The sequence below is a fragment of the Centropristis striata genome, chromosome 12, assembly GCF_030273125.1.
Source record: "Centropristis striata isolate RG_2023a ecotype Rhode Island chromosome 12, C.striata_1.0, whole genome shotgun sequence".
Lineage (NCBI taxonomy): Eukaryota > Metazoa > Chordata > Actinopteri > Perciformes > Serranidae > Centropristis > Centropristis striata.
In genome coordinates, this window is record NC_081528.1 from 3,457,185 (window position 1) to 3,478,046 (window position 20,862).

The window sequence follows — 20,862 nt, forward strand, 5'->3', positions numbered from 1 at the left end:
CATCCCCTTCCCCACAACAAATCCACACATTCTTTTTAATTTTTTAAGATTTTAAAATATTAAAAATGCCATTTTTTCCCATCCTTCTGTGGGAGGTAAATGGATAAACTACAGTTAGAAATGTGAACTTATTTCCTCTCAAAACTTACTAATTGTGTAACTAATGTCACCTGAACAAAAAAAAAAGAGTTGTTATGACTTTAGGAAAGTTACAGTTAATTTGCATATAGTGTGAAACAGAAATAAAGTGTGTGATGAGTGACAGTTTCCTGCTCCCCTGATACTGACTGCTGCTTTAAATCAGGATCTCAGTTAATATTTCCATCTATTAAAACTCCACAGATCCTCTGACTGGCTCCCCCAGAGCCCCAAACATCTTTTAAAAAGCAACAATTAAATATGAAACAGAAAACAATGATATGAAGTCATTAGTAACAAAAAGACTGACAAAGTTGTGAAAGATTTGAATACAATAAAGCAGGTTTACCTCAATAAAATGAACCAAATTTAACTAATTTGTACCGAATTGTACAGTCTTTGCACATATATGGCTGCAGATGTTTTTATATATTAGAGATATTTATATTATGATATGTGAATAGACTTTTTGGTGAGACAATGACGTTTATTTATCTATTTTCTATTATGTTTTTTTTTTTTTATTGTGTTTTGTTTGTTTTATTTCTTTAGGGTTTTTTGAGCCGTTATGATGGGCTTAGATTGTTTTATATATTCTAAATATATTATTGTATTATCATTATTATTATTATTATTATTATTATTATTATTATTATTATTATACAGTGATGGAAAAAATTATTAGACCACCATTTTTTCCTCTAATCTTTTGTTCATTTTAGTGCCTGGTACAACTAAAGGTACGTTTGTTTGGAGAAATATAATGATAACAACAAAAATAAGACACAAAATGACTGAAAATAAATGTAAAAATGACCAAAAAAGACAAAATGACCAAAAATGAATGTAAAAATGACCCAAAAATATGAAAAATGACAAAAAATGAATGTAAAAATGAACAAAAATACAAAAATGAACAAAAATAAATGTAAAAATGACCAAAACAGACACAAAATGACCAACAAATAATGTAAAAATGACCAACAAATAATGTAAAAATGACCAAAAAAAGACACAAAATGACCTTAAAATTAATGTAAAAATGACCAAAAAATATGAAAAATGAACAAAAATGAATGTTAAAATGAACAAAAATAAATGTAGAAATGACTAAAAAATACACAAAATGACCAAAAATAAATGTAAAAATGACCATTATTCTAGATATCAGCTCTTAAATTAAACTCTTATCAGCTATTTTAGTTGTTATCATTATATTTGTCCAAACAAATGTACCTTTTGTTGCACCAGGCATTAAAATGAACAAGAAACTGGTCTTTTAATATGTTCCATGACTGTGTGTTGTGTCTTTATTCCCTGAGAGCTGCAGTGAGCTGGTTTCTCCTCCAGGGGGCTCTGGTTGTCTGGTGCTCTCCTCTCTAGTTCCTGTGTGTGGTTAGAGCTTCTAGTGGAGCTAGTCATGTTTGATGAGCTCTTTGGTTTACAGTGGCCATGCTGCACCTCTAGGTGTCACCCAGTATCTAGCTGTTAGAGCAGCAGAGGGAGACTCTATTAAATCTGCAGCTATTTCCATCTGCACATTTCTCCATCAGCACCAACAAACCAACTCTGGTCCTGTTGTTTAGTGAAATGCAGACAAGTCATTTAGTGTTTGTGGAAACACTTCAAAGCTTCGTCGTCATCGTCTGAGGAGGAGAAAAACCGACAGCAACTCAAATTTGCTAATGTGAAGAAGGAGTTTAGTGAAGAGTAAAGCTGCTGTTTCCAGAGAGCTTTTTTAACTGTGTGTTTCTAATGTTTATTTAACTCTATGGAGTCTTTTGGGCTATTTTGTCCATATTGAATCATTTTCATCCTGCCTGTATACACCACTTAAAACATGTTTAAATGCCATGTTGGTATATATTTTTCACCTATATGACCTGATAGTAATTGATTCTTTATTCTGACTCACTGGATCAACATTTAGAACCAAAAAAAAACCAAAGAAAAACCAACATAAATGTGATCTTGTGATTGTGTGTGATCCTGTCATCTACTCTGGTTTTATTCTAGTGTGACTCTATTTTATTTGGCTCTTGTGTGTTTGGTGTCACAATTTTGGTCATTTTGTGTCTTTTTTTTAGTAATTTTATGTCTTTGTAAGTAATTCTGTGTCTTTTTTGGTAATTTTGTGTCTTTTGTTGTGTCTTTTTTAGTTATTTTGTGTATTTTTTGGACATTTTGTGTCTTTTTTTGTCATTTTGTCTTTTTGTGTCTTTTTTTGGTAATTTTCTGTCTTTTTTGTGATGTTGTGTCTTTTTAGTCGTTTTGTGTCTTTTTATGGTCATTTTGTGTCTTTTTTTGTCTTTTTGTGTCTCTTTAGTCATTTTTGTTTTGTATCTTTTTGTAGTCATTTTGTGTCTTTTTGTCTCTTTTTAGTCATTTTGTGTCTTTTTTTGTGTCTTTTTGGTCATTTTGTGTCTTTTTTTAGTCCTTTAGTCTATGATAAATGTGATTTTGAATCTTTTTTTTACTTTCAAAACACTATCATGCTCAATAAAGAATTTTAAATGTTGCAAATGTGACCAAAGGTGTCAAATCTAACATATAAGAGGGTTCCATCCAGTTCTATCATTTGATACTAAATCTATTTGAGCTTGTCTCCAGTTTTACTTGGTATATCATCATCAAACTGAAACTGGCCTCATGGAGTTTACAGCCAGAACTTTAGAGGAAAATTTACAGTAGGGCTCCACGCTGCTTTGTATTCTAGTCTGATGGAGGCATCAAGTCTGGATTATTTGGAGCTTTTGGAGACTCCACAGGGTTAATTTATTTATTGATTTTAGTCATCTGTCACTTATCTGGGCAGCTAATTGATTCATTGTTAAGTCCGTCAAATGTATAAAATAAGTCTGACTGAAATGACTTATCAGTGGCGGAAAGTAACTGAGTACATTTACTCAAGTACTGTCCTTAAGTACAATTTTGAGGTAATTGTACTTTACTTGAGTACTTCCATTTTATGTAACTTTGTACTTCTACTCCACTACATTTATCTGACAGCTTTAGTTACTTTTCAGGTCGAGATTTAACATAACACATACATTTAATTAAACCTCATAAGAAGAAGAAGAAGAAGAAGAAAATATATTTAGTGAAGATAACTGTTAAAGTCTTTTAAACGCTCAGATACATTAAAAGTTGTCCTTCTTGGTGATAGAATATATAAAATACTTCATAATCTCTCTGTTCCAGATATAAACCACAGACTCCTGGATAATATTTGTATATTATTTTTATTTGTGTACCGTCCCCTTCCCCACAATAAATCCACAAAGACATGTGTCCATAACTTCATTAATATATTCATGTTTACATAGTGACAAATAAAAAAGAATCACGATACAAAAGACAAAGTTTAAATATGTAGAATGTCGATCGCATGTCAAAGTCTTGATTCAACGTTTTTGTACTCAACATGCATTCGAAATATAAAAATAGACTTTTATGTTAAGTTTATATACACTTTTTTTTATAAATATAAGTATACAAATGTATTTTTAAAATACAAAGATAAATACCGTCACATAGTGTACATTATGTACCAAACCAGCAATTACAAACAATTTTTTTGGATATTTAGCATTCACAAAACACAATTATTACATTAGAAATGCAACTTTAACGACAATTGCAGGTCTTTTGTTTTTTAGTCTTTTCTCCGACCACCCATTGTTCCTCATTTATCAAACGAGCGTACGACAGAAAGTGAGCGTATAGTCGCCATACGATCATTTCTTCACAAGGCTCATTTATCAGTCTGGACGTGAGCAAAAAAAAGTCAAAATTACCAGAAAAAAGTGGAAAATTACCAAATATAATAGAATTACCAGAAAAATGTCAAAATTACAAAAAAAATAGAAATTACCAGAAATAAAATGAAATTACCCAAAACATTAAAATTACCAGAAAAAAATAAAAATTACCCAAAATGTGAAAACTCTCGTGGCGACCCATCTAAATCAGGTATATATTATATATATATTATATATATTACAGGGTGATATTTAAATAATGCTTGTTTCTAGCCGCCACATTTATCAACAGCTGATTATTCTCATCGTAAGACAAAATATACGCTCAGATCTGCGCTCGTTTGACAAATGAGGCCATTGTCTCTCACTCTTATTCTTGGAAAAAGTCAGTGGTGGGCGGTGAATAAATAAATTAGGAGCAGGACGTCTAGCTCTGCCGGACGTCCTGCAGCAGTTTGTTGATCTCGGCCACCAGCTCGCTAGCGTCCACCAGCTCGTGGCGGCTGTCGGAGCGTTTGCCCTGGTGAAGGTGGCCGAGCACCGAGTCAAAATCGTCCTCCTCGTAGTTCTCCGGGATTTCCTCCATGGCTGGCAGCCACTTGGAGGAGGGCCCGGGCAGCGCCACGGGCACGGCCACCTGGGCCGGGGCGGGCTGCGCCATGGTGGGGCTGACCAGCGCCGTGAGCAGCGGGCTGCTGTGGGGTTTGGGGGCGTGGCCGCTGTTCTGGGGGCTGTTTTTGGGCGCCTGGGAGCCCTTGTGGCAGCTGCTCTGCGAGCTGAGCTTGGTGCTGGGCTTCAGGGTGTGGTAGCTGCCTACCTGATGGTGCCCGGACGGGCCGATGCTGCTGCCCGGGTTCTGGAAGTGGGTGTTGGCGGCCCAGGCTGCCACGCCCTGCTGGTGCACCGAGGGGTTGGGTTTCCCGGGGAGGTGGCCCCTCCTACGGTCCAAAGACCCGGTCATTGGGACCCCCACCCCGCTGTGGCTGGTCCCCTTCTGGCTCTCGTTGACCTGAACGTAGGAGTCCAGCCCCTGGGGAAGCAACCTCTGGAACACGCTGCTCATCTCCGACAGCAACGACGTCGTCCCGCACAAGTCTTCATCTCCGTCCCCCGGCCCCCCGACGCCGCCTCCCCCCTCCTCCTCCTCGCCGATGTCCTCCCCCCCCAGGTCCTTGCCGAAGGTGGAGAAGCTCTGGTTGCGGGTGGGGCCGGAGGTGTCGGTGCAGGGCTGCGGGGTCTTCTCCTGGGAGAGGTCGGTGGGCTGGCGGGCCTCCTCACCCGGGATGTAGAGGTTGCTGCGGTAGTCGGAGGAGGAGGCGGGGGAGGCCAGGGGGGGCATCCAGCACTGGTCCGAGTGGCCCAGGACACGACACTCCTCGGTGCAAAGCCTCATCGCTGCAGAGACACAAAGAAACACTCGTAAGTTATCAGGAAATCACAGCTGCAAGAAAGCGACAAATTCATTTGAGAAGCTCGAGCCAGAGAATGTCATTTTTGGTGAATTAAAAGGTTATTTCCCTCACTGTTTCAATGACACTGAAGTTGTCTAAATATAGAAATAAGCATGTTGAATGCTTAAAGTAAGAATTTAACTCTTAAAACAAGATTAATTATTTTTAATCTTGGTAAGAAACAAATAATTGTCAGGTCACTCTGCTCGGGCCACTTCATCGCTGCTTGTAGCTTTAATTTATCTTGTTTTAAGAGTTAATTTCTTATTTTAAGCGTTCAACATGCTTATTTGTAGATTTAATCATCTTAATTTAAGAAATCTTGTCAAGTGAAATTACCTGTCCATGCAGCAAGATCATTTCCCTCAGATTTAGTGTTTTTATCTTGTTTTTAGACACCCCTTTTTTGCAATGTAATGAAAAAAGTTGTGGACCCAGAACGGAACCCAGTGGAACACCATAAAATAAGATCTTCATCCATTTTGACATTTTTTAGCACTAACAATTAGTATTGTTTTACATCTCAAAAAGGGATGTGTAAAAACAAGATAAAAACACTAAATCTGAGGGAAATTATCTTGCCAATTTTCTTATTTTAAGCGTACAACATGCTTATTTCTAGATTTAACAATCTTAATTCAAGAAATATTGTCATTGTCATTCATTTAGTGTATTTATCTTGTTTTTGGACCTTTCCTGCAGTGTTCCTGCTGCAGAACCTTCCCATGTATTTACCACAGAGAGACAATTGAGCGAGGCCGATCGATGCCTATCACCCTTTCAGAATAACTCCTCCTCTAAAAGCCCTGCATTTTTCCCTTTCAAGTCGCTCTTTTCAATATTAAATCTTCAAATAGAAAAATCTCTGAAGAATAAATTAGACAAATCAAATATGCCAACTTAAAGCCTTCATTAGAGTGCAGCGCTGTTCAGTGGTGCCATTGAGGGACTTCATTATCCCCTCATTAACATGAAAGGAACATTTATAATACATCTTAGAGCAGATGAAAAGTGCATTTGGGTGCATTGGCAGGGGGAGAACATAGTGCGGGGGCAGCAGCAGCAGCAGATTGAGGGTTTCTGCTGATGAAAGGGTGAAAATGAAAGATTTAACCCAACTGATTTGTGTGTAAAAATGGAAAAAAAACAGCGAGAGAACCTGTCAGGCAAACATTAAGTGAAAGCCTGCCTGTCTGACTGACTGCCAACAAATTATCAGACTAGTTTTAGTCAGAATTATAGACGACGTGGCTCTCTGCCCATAATGTATGTGTTTACTGCAGAGCTTTCCCTTTAGCAAGAACACAAACTCCACTTTTAAGAAGTAAAGCGAGGATGCTGAGTGATGGCAGCAGATTTAGAGCAAATACAGTCATGGAAAAAACTTATTGGACCCTTGTTTTTCTTCACTTTATTGTTCATTTTAATGCCTGGTAAAACTAAAGGTACATTTGTTTGGACAAATATAATGATAACAACAAAAATAGCTAATAAGAGTTTAATTTAAGAGCTGATATCTAGACATTTAACATTCAACAACGTTTAATTGATAATGATTTTGGTTATTTAAAAAAAAACCTTGGAATCTTAGCCATTTTTACATTTATTTTTGGTCATTTTATGTCTTTTTATGATTTTTGTCTTTTTTTATCATTTCGTGTCTTCTTTAGTAATTTTTACATTTATTTTTGGTCATTTTGTGTCTTTTTTGTGATTTTCTTTGTCTTTTTTGGTCATTTTTTACAGTAATTTTTGGTAATTTTATGTCTTTTTTGGTCATTTTTACATGCATGTTTGGTCATTTTGTGTCTTTTTTTTTATTCTTGAATTTTAACGCTAAAAAATGTGACTAAGGTGCTCACATTTCTTTCAATCCTTCTGTTTAGAGAATATTTTCTTGGAGGGTCTTTAAGAACGTTGCAGTGTTTTTCAAGCCTGCAGCTACTTTCAGCTCTTTATTGCAACTTGTGCATGTCGATGGGCTCCAAACAAAGACTTTCTGTGTGTGGAGGGCGAGCGTATCCAGCCTTAATGACAGGCCGGAGACTAAACGCTGCTCCTCATCATCCTCCGTGCTGCAGTGGACACGGGGGCGGGAGGCGGGCTGAGCCGGCAGAAGGAGAAAGGTGAGCTTTGAGATGTAATTATGCTCTTCAGGGCTTAATCATGAGCGCAACTCGCTGCCGACTCCATAGCAACTATTCGTCACATAGCAATTAAATGCCTCCTTTTCATCAGAGGAGTACGAGGGCTGCTCGGGTTTGGACGGCTGGAAGTGAAGGGAGAAAAAGGAGAGTGACTAACGAGCAGAGCTATGAAGGAAGGAAGGAGGAGAGGGAGGAGGTGTTAGTGATGAGATTGTCTGCCCGTCTGGGTCGACTCTAATTGGGATGTAGCTCAAATGCAAAAAGTGTCGAGTGATGGCTGTGTGGGAAGAAGCTGGCTGCAAAAGGAGCTCCAGGAGGAGATAAAAGGAGCTGTGAGCCGAGACAGGAGGCAGGTAGAGGAGCTAGAGGAGGTTTGGGGAGTTTGGAGAGTGTTTGCTCGGTTGGGGAGAATATTTTGAAGTCAGCGGGTCAATAAATGTTCAACAAGTGCTTAAAGTTCTTCCTAGAGGAGGGAGACTCCATGCAGTGCACTGGGAAAAAAAAGTGTGTCTAAAAACCAGATAAAAACAGTAAATCTGAGGGAAATGATCTTGCTGCATGGACAGATAATTTCCCTTGACAAGATTTCTTAAATCAAGATTGTTAAATGTAGAAATAAGCATGTTGAACACTTAAAATAAGAAATTAACAAGACAAATTAAAGCTGCAAGCATTGATGAACTGGCCCGAGCATCTGTCTATTCAGCAAGATAATTTCCCTCAGATTTAGTATTTTTATCTTGTTTTTACAAATCCCTTATTGAGATGTAAAACAATACTGATTGTTTGTGCTGAAAATGTCCAAATGGATGAAGATCTTATTTTATGGTGTTCCACTGGGTTCCGTTCTGGGTCCACAACTTTTTTCATTACTTTGCAAAAATGAAATGAAAATGAACTGGCCCGAGCAGAGTGCACTGACAATTATTTGTTTCTTACCAAGATAAAAAAAAAAAACTTGTGTGCTTTTTAGGTGTTTTTTTGTCTTTTTGTGTCTTTTTTTGGTGTTTTTTTGTATTTTTGTGTCTTTTTTTGGTGATTTAACATCTTTTGTGTCTTTTTGGGTCAATTTATGTCTTTTTGTGTCTTCTTCTGTGTCTTTTTTGTGTCTTTTTTGTTATTCTGTGTCTTTTGGCATCTTCTTTTGGTCACAAAATGACCAAAAAAGACAAAAAATGTACAAAAGAGATAGAAATTAAAGCTGCAAGCAGTGTAAGACAGGCAGACGGGAGGGAGATGGAGGCTGAACGGAGGATCAGTTGAGCTATCTGAAGAGATATCTCATGAACTCTCAAGTGACGGGGAGGTGAAAGTCAAACTGTGGCTCAGGATCATTCAAACAAACCTCCAAGGCCAATGCACATGCAGCCACTTAATGTAATGGAGAACATACAAGACAAGCCAGAAACGCTCCAACTGTGTTTTACTGACAGGCAAGAGACAGACAGAGTGATGTATGGCAGCTGATAATATGTCTTCATTCAGGGGTTCTTAATCATTTGTGTATGGGCTGAAATATGTGCCACCAGAAACTGAATTTGAATTATTTATATTTGAATTTGAATTGCTTAACTTGAATAATTGCATTAAAAAACTGAATTTGAATCACATAGTTTGAATTTGTATTGTTCAGTTTGAATTATTGCATTGAAAAACTGAATCTGAATTGTAATTTAAATTGAATTTATCAGTTTGGAACTGAACATTAAGTTGTCACAATTCAAATCAGCCAATCAGCACCTCCGCTTTCTTTTGCAACATTTGTTGCTACCCTGTTGCCATAGTGCCTCTTCGACCAATTAATGGTCAAACCAGTCTAACTTGTAGTTTTTAAGACAAAACAATACTATATATGTGTGTATCTATATATATATATATATGTGTGTGTGTGTGTGTGTGTGTGTGTGTGTGTATATCTATCATTTTATCATGTTAGTATTGTATTAAGATAGTCTTGAAAAGATCTCAGCTTGTGTATTTGATCCCTCCAGTCTAAAACAAGCTGTGGTCACCAGCTGACCTCTAGATGGGGTTGCTGCTCCAACACTGAACCATTTAAAGATTCAAGTAGAAACAGTTCTCTGGTACATGTGGATGGACTTTGTCTACTAATATTTTATTATTCTAACCAGATATATCAACATAATTGTAAATATTTAAATAAAACCATGTTAAATGTCTAGATATCAGCTCTTAAATTAAACTCTTATCAGCTATTTTTGTTGTTATCATTATATTTGTCCAAGACCAGGCATTAAAGTGAACAAGAAAATTAAGAAAACAATGGTGTAATATTTTTTCCCATGACTGTATTTTTGGTCAATTTGTGTCTATTTCAAGAATTTTTTGTCATTTTCTTTGTCTTTTTGGTCATTTTTACATTTATTTTGGTCATTTGTTTTGTCTTTTTTGGTCATTTTCTGTCTTTTTGTGTTTTTTTTTTGTCTTTTTTGGTCATTTTTACAGTTATTTTTGGTCATTTTGTGTCTTTTTTGGTCATTTTTACATCAATTTTTTGTCATTCTGTGTCCTTTTTGGTAATTTTTGCATAATTTTTTGTCATTATGTGTCATTTTTGGTAATTTTTACAGTTATTTTTGGTCATTTTGTGTCTTTTTTTGTTGTTATCATTATATTTGTCCAAACAAAAGTACCTTTAGTGGTACCAGGCATTAAAATGAACAAGAAATTGAAGAAAAAAATGCTCTAATAAGTTTTTCCATGACTGTAATTGCCCTTTAGTCTTTGCTCAAATGTTTCCAGTTGAATTGATTGGACCCAGTCGACCCTAAAACCTTTAAACAGACTGAACTGTAGATGGTGAGACAGGAGGGGGTGATGGATGTGGGTGTGGTGGATGGGGGGCAGGGGTGTACCTGCATGCGGTCTGTGCTGGCCTTCAGGGGCATATATCTCAGTAAAGCCCTCACCAAGGAGCCTGTCCATGGGGGACTCCCTGCCCGGCTCGTAGTCGCTGTCCCCGGCCTCGCTGTCCCCACGGCCGCTGTCCTTCAGACTGAACTTGTCCATCTCGTTCAGGGCGTATCTGCACACAGACACACACACAATAATATTATCAAAGAGTTCAGGGCTGCCTACATGCTACTGATGGATAATAAGGTGCACGGAGAGGCACAGAGCGCTCTGCAGAAGCGGTTTTACATAAAATTATGCAAATGTGAAGTTATTGGGCATACAGTTTGACACTAAACCCAAAAAGCTACTGAATATGGATTTAAGGGACTGTGTGGTTCTGACACCAGACAGAATCATGTAGAAGTGGAATTACAGAGGTGCACAATAGAGTTTCTCTGGGTTTTGACCTTGTGTGCATCATTACACTGCAAAAAAAGGTCTAAAAACAAGATAAAAACACTAAATCTGAGGGAAATGATTTTGCTGCATGGACAGATAATTTCACTTGGCAAGATTTCTTGAATTAAGATTATTAAATCTAGAAATAAGCATGTTGTACGCTTAAAATAAGAAATTAACAAAATGAATTAAACTGAACTGGCCCGAGCATCTGTCCATTCAGCAAGATAATTTCCCTCAGATTTAGTGTTAGTTTATCTTTTTACACATCCCTTTTTGAGATGTAAAACAATACTAATTGTTAGTGCTAAATGTGTCAAAATGGATGAAGATCTAATTTTATGGTGTTCCACTGGGTTCCGTTCTGGGTCCACAACTTTTTTCATTACATTGCAAAAAAGGGGTGTCCAAAAACAAGATAAAAACACTAAATCTGAGGGAAATGATCTTGCTGCATGGACAGATAATTTCACTTGACAATATTTCTTAAATTAAGATTATTAAATCTAGAAATAAGCATGTTGAACGCTTAAAATAAGAAATTAACTCTTAAAACAAGATAAATTAAAATTAATTTTAATTGAATTTCTTTTTTTAAGCATTCAACATGCTTATTTCTAGATTTAACAATCTTAATTTTGAAAAGTTTTCCTGTATTTTCATTATAAGACCTTTTAACATAACACAAGTGTTGCTTTTTGAGCAATTGCTCTGTCTCCTGAAACCAAAAAACGTCAAATTATTTCACATTCATATTTATGTAAAAGTATGCCAATGTGTTTTTAACGTTGTGTGTATCGTTACCTGTAGCTCCGGGTGTATTTGTTGCCTCTGAAGCTGGGTCGTGGCTGGTACTGGCCCTGATGGAGCATGGACAGAAGCTGTGAGACTTGCTACAATCCCAAAAAAAAACAGAAAAGAAAAACAAAAAGGGACAAAAATAAAAGGAAAAAATGAAGAGGAGGGAAAATGAATGGAGTCAAACAAAGCAAGGCCACAAGACAATGTTTGGGGGGGGGGGGAATCAGGGGTCAGGGGTCAGGGTTGGGTGGGGGGGGTGACATGACACTGTGACTGCTGCTGAATGTGATGGTCAACAAAAACATGACACAAAGGGCTCAAATGGTCACATAACTGGGGAGCAGCTGGTAAAACTCGGAAAACATACTGAATTTAAGACAAAAAAATATTGAATTTAAGACAAAAAATACTGAATTTAAGAGAAATTTTCTGAACTTAAGACAAAAAATACTGAACTTAAGTTCATTATTTCATTATATTTTTGTCTTAAGGCAAAAAATACTGAATTTAAGACAAAAAATTACTGAAATTAAGACAAAAAATACTGAAATGATGAACTTAAGACAAAAAACACTGAATTTAAGACAAAAAATTACTTAAATCAAGACAAAAAATACTTAATTTAAGAGAAATTTTCTGAACTTAAGACAAAAAATACTGAACTTAAGTTCATTATTTCATTATATTTTGTCTTAAGACAAAAAACACAGAATTTAAGGCAAAAATACTGAACTTAAGACAAAAAACACTGAATTTAAGACAAATTTTCTGAACTTAAGACAAAAAATACTGAAATTATGAACTTAAGTAAAAAAAAACTGAACTTAAGACAAAAAATACTGAATTTAGGACAAATTTTCTGAACTTAAGACAAAAAACACAGAATTTAAGACCTAAGTACCTCAACATTGTACTTAAGTAGAGTACTTGAGTAAATGTACTTAGCTACATTCCACCACTGATATTAGTTATTACTGATTATTAGTAATTATCGTTAGAGGCCTAAACACATGACCGAACATCAAAGCAACAGGAACCGGTCTTACCTCGACGGGGGGCGTGGCGTGGGCCAGCTCCAGGGCGAAGTTCTCCGCCACGTGGTTGGAGGAGATGGTGACCAGGCTGTTGAGCGACTGGCGGCTGTGGTGGCTCTGCCGGCTCCCCAGGGTGCCTCTCTCCGGGGTGGGGGAGGCGGAGGGGGAGCGCGGGTGGGCCCGGACCGGCAGGGTCCCGTTAACGGTGGGAACCAGGGTGATATCCGCCTTGTGGATCTGCCTGGCGGGCTTCTTGGGGTGGTTCTGGTAGCTGCTCTCGGCCACGCGGCAGTTGTAGTTGTGCCTGGGGTCTTTCTTCTCCCGGCTGCAGCGTGCGGTGGCGAACATCACCATGACGATGAGCAGCAGCGCACACACGGCGCCCAGGGAGATGATGACGATGAGGGAGAGGTCCAGCGGCGCCTGGCTGGACCCGGTGGGGTAGAGAGGCGGCAGGATGTCCATGTTCTCCTGCAGGGAGAGCCTGAAGACGGCGCCGGTGGACAGCCGGATGGTGCCGCGGTCCGTCACCTCCACCCTGATCTCCATCACGTCCCGGGGAGCCTGCTCCAAGCTGGCGTTGGTCCTCAGCTCGCAGCGGCGAGCATCCATGACGAACAAACCGTCCTCGTTGCCGCCAACGATGGCGCAGCTGACTTCTCCGTTGGCGCCGGCGTCCCGGTCGGTGACTTTTAAAGCGGTGATCAGCTGGCCGGGTGAGGCGTACTTCCAAACGGGGAGTTCGGCGGTGTGGTTCCGGAGCGACGGCGAGTGGATGATCGGCGGGTTGTCGTTTTCGTCCAGGACGGTCAGCAGGACGGTGGTGTTGGTGGACAGCACGGGGTTCCCCCCGTCCCGGGCCTGGATGGTGAAGGCGATCCGGCTGACGTCTTCGTGGTCGAAGCTGCGCAGGGCGTAGATGGCGCCGTTGGACGGGTCGATGGTGACGTAGGTGGAGATGGGGCTCCCCTGCACCAGGGCGTCCACGATGCTGTAGGTGACCTGCCCGTTGGTGCCCAGATCCGGATCGGACGCCACCACGGTCATCAGGTACGCTCCGGGGGAGTTGTTCTCCGATTTGAAGACCTCGTAGCGGCTCTTCTCGAAGCTCGGAGGATTGTCGTTTTCATCCAGAACCTGAACCGTGAAGTGTTTGATGGTGGAGAGACTCGGGGAGCCCCGGTCCTCCGCGATCACCGTCAGACTGTACTCGGACCTCTTCTCCCGGTCCAGAGACACGTTAGTGAGGATCATGTAGTTCTTCTCGTAGGTCTTCTGGAGCCTGAAGTGTCCGTGGCCGTGCAGCCTGCACACCACCTCCCCATTGAGTCCTGCATCACTATCGTCGACACGCACCAGAGCGATGAAGGTGTCTACTGGGGCCCCCTCTGAGATATAGGCCACCTCCTCTTTGCCTGGCGTCATCAGGTTGATGTTTATCTCCGGTTTGTTGTCATTTACATCCACCACTTTCACCACAATCTTGCAAAGTCCAGGAATAGAATTAGGGCCCAAGTCCTGAGCCTGAACATCCAGCTCGTAGGACGCAGTGGTTTCATAGTCCACTTTTTTAATAAGAGTAATGTGGCCACTTTCTGGGTTTATCTTAAACGTTTCCAAGATCTTTGGCGAGACATGGCTGCTGAAAGAGTAGACTATTTTCCCATTAGTGCCCTCGTCTGGATCTGTGGCGTTTAAATCAATGATTAGAGTCCCGAGGGGAGAGTTTTCCAGCAGATTGATAATATAGGCCTGCTCATCAAAGGCTGGGCTGTTGTCGTTGGAATCTGAGATGCTGATCTTGAGCAAAGTGGAGCCAGACTTTGGGGGGACTCCATTATCCGAGGCCGTGAGCTGCAGCTGGTAGCTGGACTGCACCTCCCGGTCCAGATCCCGCATCACCACCAGCTCTGCGTACTTGGCCCCGTCCGTCCTGGTCCTTATATCGATCTTGAAGAAGTTATTGGGTGTCAGAGAATACGTGTGCAGGGAGTTTTCCCCAACGTCCGCATCCACGGCGCCGTCCAGCGGGACGCGCGTCCCCACTGACGCGCTCTCGGAGATCTCGATGGGCACGATGGCGCGGGAGAAGTGCGGCGAGTTGTCGTTAATGTCCAGCACTTCCACCTCCACATGGAACAGCTGCAAGTACTCCGTGGGCAGTGTGACCACGTCGAATTCAATCGAACAGTTTAAGTTTTTCTCACAAAGCTTCTCCCGGTCGATTTTGGTGCCAATGCTGATCTCTCCGTCCTCCTCCCGGACCGACAGGAACGGCGTACTCCCTCTTTGCATAGCGCGGAACCGAAAGCTCACAGAATTGGGCAGTTTGGATAAAACCCCGGCGACATCTTCCTTTAAGCGTGCAATAACAGTGCCCACTTTCTGCTCCTCGTAAACTTTATATTTCAAAGTCTTACCGCTGGCTCCGTGCACAAGCGCAACCAAAAGCACCAGTTTGAACAGTGCCGAAGAGAATATATTTCCTTTGGTTTGGATCATTTTCGCCCTCATCTTCTGTGCGCACATTGTGGCGATTACTTCCACAGAGGGAAAAAATTCCGGGAGGGAGGGAGAGGAGGGAATAGACGTCTTCTCAGACGTCTGGCATGTTAAATCCACCGCTGCTGCTGCTGCTGCTGCTGCAGAACTCCGCAAAAAAAGAAGACACTAAAAAATAAATAAATAGATAAATATATTACTAAACTATCCTTTTGGAGAGGAGTTGCACACAAAAACAAGCCGCGCTGGTCTCCTTGCAGACGGATCTGTTGCATATATCGACATATGCCCGTCGCCTCATGTGTGTGCGCCAGTGAATGAGTGAGTGTCTGAAGAAAAGACGCAGCTTTCTCCCAGTCTCTGTGTGAGAGTGAGTGAGTGAGCGAGCAAGAGAGAGAGAGAGAGAGAGGAGGGAGTCCGTCTGTGTGTGTGCGCGCGCTCTGCTCCGTGCGCTCTCGTCTGTCGCCTCTCCAGTCTCTCTCTCCGCCCGCCCCGCACCCAAACTGCATCTCTTTTCCACACAAAAAAACTCCCCCCGCCCCACCTCCTCCACTCCCTGGCCCCCTCTCCTCCTAAATCACCAGAATGGTCTCCTTCAAGCAGCACAGGAGGGACTATTGATGGCAGCAGCCCCGTCTCTCCAACCTCCCCACCTCCCACCTCCTCCCTCCCCAACACAGGAGACACCCCGGTATCAAAAGTGTGCCAAACAAAGGGGCCAGAGGAGGAAATATTCCGGGCTCAGCTACTTTTAACACAAGCGCACACTGACCCGGCAGACTTACATTGTTATGGTTGCAATTCACAACGTGTGCCAAGTCGGCTCTTTTGTCGCGTGTGCGTAAAACACCAGAATAATAATAGTGCCAAGAGGAAGAAAACATGCCCATCACTCAGGGGTGACCATGAAAAGGATACTTTAAAACCAAAACTACTTAAAAATACCCCTGTAATAAAAGTTTACCATCAGCTTTTTATCCAAACCATATACTTTTAATCTGCTTTGTGCGTACTGGGTGCGCAAAAATGAGCGAAATGCCCTTAAATCAGATTCTTTTGCCAAAAAATATCAGTGTACACCTATCAGCTCAACACTGTAAAACCCAATGTTGCTTGTTTGTTTGTTTGTTTTTTCCATTTCAATACAACAGAGATTTGTGCAGAAAGTCATTTTAACTTAAAATATTGAGTCAAATAGCAAGATTCATTTGAGTTAACTCCATTGTCTTTGTTGTCTTGACATGAAAATTATTTCGCAGCATGGACACTCAAATATTTAAGTTGAAACAACAAGTTGGGTTTTACAGTGAAATACCTGAGTCTTTGCGGTTAAACCACAAAATCTGGAAAATTATCCCTGTATTTTCATTATAAGAGCTTTAAACTTTGTCTATTTGTGAAACTGTGTAATCTGGTGGCCATAATGTTGCCATCGTCGTTTTCTTTTGATGGCTTCTAACATTTCTTCTGACCTCTACATTTTCTGATTCACGATTCTGTTCATGCGCAAAAACGCACAAATGTACCTCTCCATCACATCATTTTTTGTCGCTCTGGTGGAAGAACTACTGATTGTGCGTAAGTTTATGTCAGAAATCTATGTTTTTTCATTACAAGAGCTGACATTTCATATTTGTGGCACCAAAAAGTGACAATTTAGCCACTTAAGTCAACTGTATAATCTGGTGACCATAATATTGCGATCATGGATTTCATTTGGGGGCTTCTTTGGGGGAAGAACAATTGCTTGTGCCTAAGTTTATATCAGAAATCTGTGTCAGACAGTTGAAACAAACTATTTTCGAGCAGCTGCTGTGGCTCCTGAAACCGAAAAAACGTAAAATTATGTCACATTTATACAAAAAAGAACATTTTACAAATCCGTATATGTATTAGGTCTTACAACAAATGGCTGATAAATGCTGATTATTTAGCTGGATGATGAAACACTCATTAGGAGTTAAAGTATGGAGAGTGCTTTGCCAGCTGACCCCCCACAGCCTCCTCCTCCTCCTCCTCCTCCTCCTCTCCTGCATCATAATGTTGTATATGGAAGCCTACAACTCTTGATCCCACCAAATTACCATCCTGCAAACTCAAAGTGTCTCAGAGAGCAAACAACTGGGCGAGCGGAGCTTTATGAGAGAAACGCCAGGCCATCTGGCCGGGCCTCCGACAGCCCAAACCTACAATTACCATCCATTCAGCCCCAGCAGCCCTCAGGCCAAATAACACCAAGTGAGAATTAGGCCCAGCTCATGTCAGATAAAATCTAATATCCTCCTCGTATTACTGTGGAAAACTCTTCTAAACCAGGCTTGTATTGAGCAGTAATGAGAGGAAATCAGAGCACTTCTTACTGGCTTTATTTGGATGAGGAGCTGCATGATGATTAAAGATGCTGATAAGTGTTTTTATGGCATGTATTAATCCATTCTCCGCTCTTTAAATGTGTGAAAGTTCACATCACAGCAAAACATTTCTACAATACATCCTCATCAGTGTGTCACAGACTCCAGTAAGCCAACAGAAGGTTCCCTAGATTCCCTTTTTTCTCCCCCAAATCATTCGGAAAGTAATGAGTCGGCGCTGCGCACTTCTATATTCTCAATAAGCTTCATTTGGAGTGCGAGCCATATCTGATAACCGCAGCGCTGATTGGTTTCAACAGAGCGAATTATCTGGAGCCGGCATCTTTGAGAGGATGCGTCTCTGTGATGGATTTTATCTGCATTTTAAATTCCTATGTGTGACCCGTGGGAACAGGCTCTCCGCGCCGCCATCTGTCTCTGAGAAAACACATGGACATCAGCTCCCGAGCTGATATACACACACACATACACACATACACACAGTGATGCTGAATGACTCGACAAGGGCAGAAAGTCCATTCAGTCGGCACTTTAAACATCCTCATTTCAGCTCATTATGAACCAATGTTGGTTTACCATGACCATAACTCCATAAGTCTCCATATCCAAATACTTACATGTCCTAAAGTGTAATTATATTCTGATTTTTATGCTCCAGTTTTAAGGATACTGCCTCCACTTTTTGGAGAAACTCCTAATAAGTGAATGTGTTTGGGGCTGAATCAGGACGTGTTGCTCTGTAAGAATCAAACACAGTTGTGTCTTGTGACAATTAAGGCTTGTATGCGTAAAAGTCAGTGTTTTATCCGGCCGATTACGCACGAACAGAACCATTACGCACGGTGCCAGGCTCTCTCCACGCGCAGCAACAACACGTTGTGTCTCTCACGGGAAAGTCCATTCAGTCCGCACTTTAAACATCCTCATTTCAGCTCATTATGAACGAATGTTGGTTTACCATGACCATCACTTCATAAGTCTCCATATCCAAATACTTACATGACCTAAAGCGTAATTACAGTCATCTTCGGGGTGTTATATTCTGATTTTCATGCTCTAGTTTTAAGGATACTGCCTCCACTTTTCTCAGGAGACAAATTGGAGAAACTCCTAATAAGTGAATGTGTTTGGGGCTGAATCAGGACGTGTTTCTCTGTAAGAATCAAACACAGTTGTGTCTTGTGACAATTAAGGCTTGTATGCGTAAAAGTCAGTGTTTTATCCGGCCGATTACGCACGAACAGAACCATTACGCACGGTGCCAGGCTCTCTCCACGCGCAGCAACAACACGTTGTGTCTCTCACGGGAGCAGACACGGTCCCCCTGCATGTCCACAAAAGAACAAACCGGCGGATTTCAGAGTCCTGTAACATATAACCACGTTAGCCACGGGCCGGTGGCCCTGCACACACATAGTGCTACACCCCCCTGGTGAGGAGCTGATGGTGTCTTAATGGTATTACTGGGGTAGGGGACGCGCGCAAATCGCGTTTCCTCTGCAGGAGAAAAGAAATAAAGCTCCACAAGTTACACACATTCTCAACAAGGAGTTTCATTTATGCAAAAAAGAGCTGCTGCAGAGCTGCACCAGAGACACGATTTGAATATAAGAAATCAGGTCAACGAGAAACTCATGATGATGATGAAGATAATAATATGATGCTGAGGTTGGCACACTGCAAAAAAGGGGTCTAAAAACAAGATAAAAACAGTAAATCTGAGGGAAATGATCTTGCTGCATGGACAGATAATTTCACTTGACAAGATTTCTTAAATTAAGATTGTTAAATCTAGAAATAAGCATGTTGAACGCTTAATATAAGAAATTAACTCTTATAACAAGATGAATTAAAGCTGCAAGCAGCCTGAGCAGAGTGCACTGCAAATTATTTGTTTCTTACCAAGATTAAAAAAACTTTGTGTCTTTTTTTGGTGTTTTTTTGTCTTTTTGTGTCTTTTTTTTGGTGATTTTACGTCTTTTGTGTATTTTTTGTGTCTTTTTTGTTATTTTGTGTCTTTAACATCTTTTTGTCACAAAAGATGTTAAAAGATTGTTAAATCTAGAAATAAGCATGTTGAACACTTAGATTTAGAAGTGTTTTCACTTTCATTTATCTTGTCTTAAGTGTTACTTTCTTATTTTAAGTTTTTTTTTTTTTATCTTGGTAAGAAACAAATAATTTGCTGTGCAGTGCTGTAATCCCATTCTAAATGCCAATGCGTAGATTCAGCAGCAGCAGCAGCAGCAGAAGCGTTCAGAAAGAGACATGTTGAACTTTTATTTCCCCTCGGAGGGAGATAAGGCAGAAGGGCCAGTTGGAGGGAGGCTGGCTGCTGGGAGGCTGCTGGCTGGGTGGGTGATGTGGAGATATTCAGTCCTTGGGGACCGTAAAACAACTGAAAGGAGCTCGCAGGGGACCGTGGGGGACTGTGCGGGACTGTGGGGGTGCAGGGTGACGGGCGCAGCAACTTTGTCATTGAAATGAAGCAGGAGATCCCGGTGACAAAGGCTGCATAGCAGGTGGAGAGAGGGCGGCGCGGGGGGCCCTCCCAGACCTCCAGATCCTCCTCCCCCCGGAGAATCAGTGCGCACCGGGGGAGGGGAGGAGGTGCAGGAGGAGGCTGGGAGCGTGTGCGCGCTTTTTTAAGAACATAATAACACATGTGCTCCCTGCATTCACACTCATCTGTCTGTTTTTCTTATTTCAAATTCAGATATTATGTGGAAAAAAAAGCAAAGTGCATATGATCCGAGCGGAGATCTCAGTCTCAGCATCAGGACCAGACACCCAATATAAGAGTCTAGTTATAATAAATGGTTATAAATGGATTCTGAGCCCTGTAAGTAGATATGGACGCCTCTCTGTGGAGGGGGAGTCCTGGCGCGCGTCGGGGTCGGGAGGATTGTAAAGGCACGCGAGCATCTGCCACCATCTCATTACCATGCTGTTAGCTCGGGCGAGACGGAAGAGATTTAGAGAGAGAGAGAGAGAGAGAGAGAGAGCACGGTCAGAGATGACATCATACTGCTCCAATAACCAGCTGATCATTGGTTCAAGTGTTGTTGTTAAAAAAAAAGAAGACGTGACTCAGTCTAAATGCATGGTCTTACCAAAATAAGAGCATGGCCATTTATGGGACAGCATTAAAGCCTTGTAGAACCTGGTAATGTAATAAATTCCCGATAATGTAATAAAAATCTGCACTTGAGTCCATTGAAAATGTAATAAAACCTGATAATGTAATAACTTCCAGATAATGTAATAAAGTGCATTTCCCAATAATGTAATACACTTTTTTTTTTTACCAATAATGTAATAAAGTATTACATTAATGGAGG

The 20,862-nt window shown here is 40.9% G+C and overlaps 1 protein-coding gene across 3 annotated transcripts; it reads right to left on the bottom strand.

Moving 5' to 3' along the window:
• Positions 1-4,044: 4,044 nt before the first annotated feature.
• On the bottom strand, positions 4,045-15,723 carry pcdh18b (protocadherin 18b). 3 transcript variants are annotated; one of them, XM_059346964.1, is made up of 4 exons: positions 12,660-15,723; positions 11,617-11,672; positions 10,374-10,543; positions 4,045-5,294 (listed from the first exon to the last, which is right to left on the bottom strand). In XM_059346964.1, exons 1-4 carry the CDS (start codon positions 15,174-15,176, stop codon positions 4,327-4,329), a joined length of 3,711 nt encoding a protein of 1,236 aa, XP_059202947.1. In that variant the 5' UTR covers positions 15,177-15,723; the 3' UTR covers positions 4,045-4,326. The 3 variants fall into 3 exon arrangements, with proteins under 3 accessions (XP_059202947.1, XP_059202948.1, XP_059202946.1); XM_059346965.1 differs by having other exon boundaries at positions 10,428-10,543; positions 11,617-11,705; XM_059346963.1 differs by having other exon boundaries at positions 11,617-11,705.
• Between the last annotated feature and the right edge of the window lie 5,139 nt (positions 15,724-20,862).

Excerpts from the sequence above, each read along its gene's own strand:
- pcdh18b (XM_059346963.1), bottom strand. The coding sequence starts at position 15,176 with ATGTGCGCACAGAAGATGAGGGCGAAAATGATCCAAACCAAAGGAAAT. Across the intron at positions 10,544-11,616 it reads AAATACACCCGGAGCTACAG|ATACGCCCTGAACGAGATGG; the intron begins GTAACGATACAC and ends GTCTGTGTGCAG. Across the intron at positions 5,295-10,373 it reads CCAGCACAGACCGCATGCAG|CGATGAGGCTTTGCACCGAG; the intron begins GTACACCCCTGC and ends GTGTCTCTGCAG.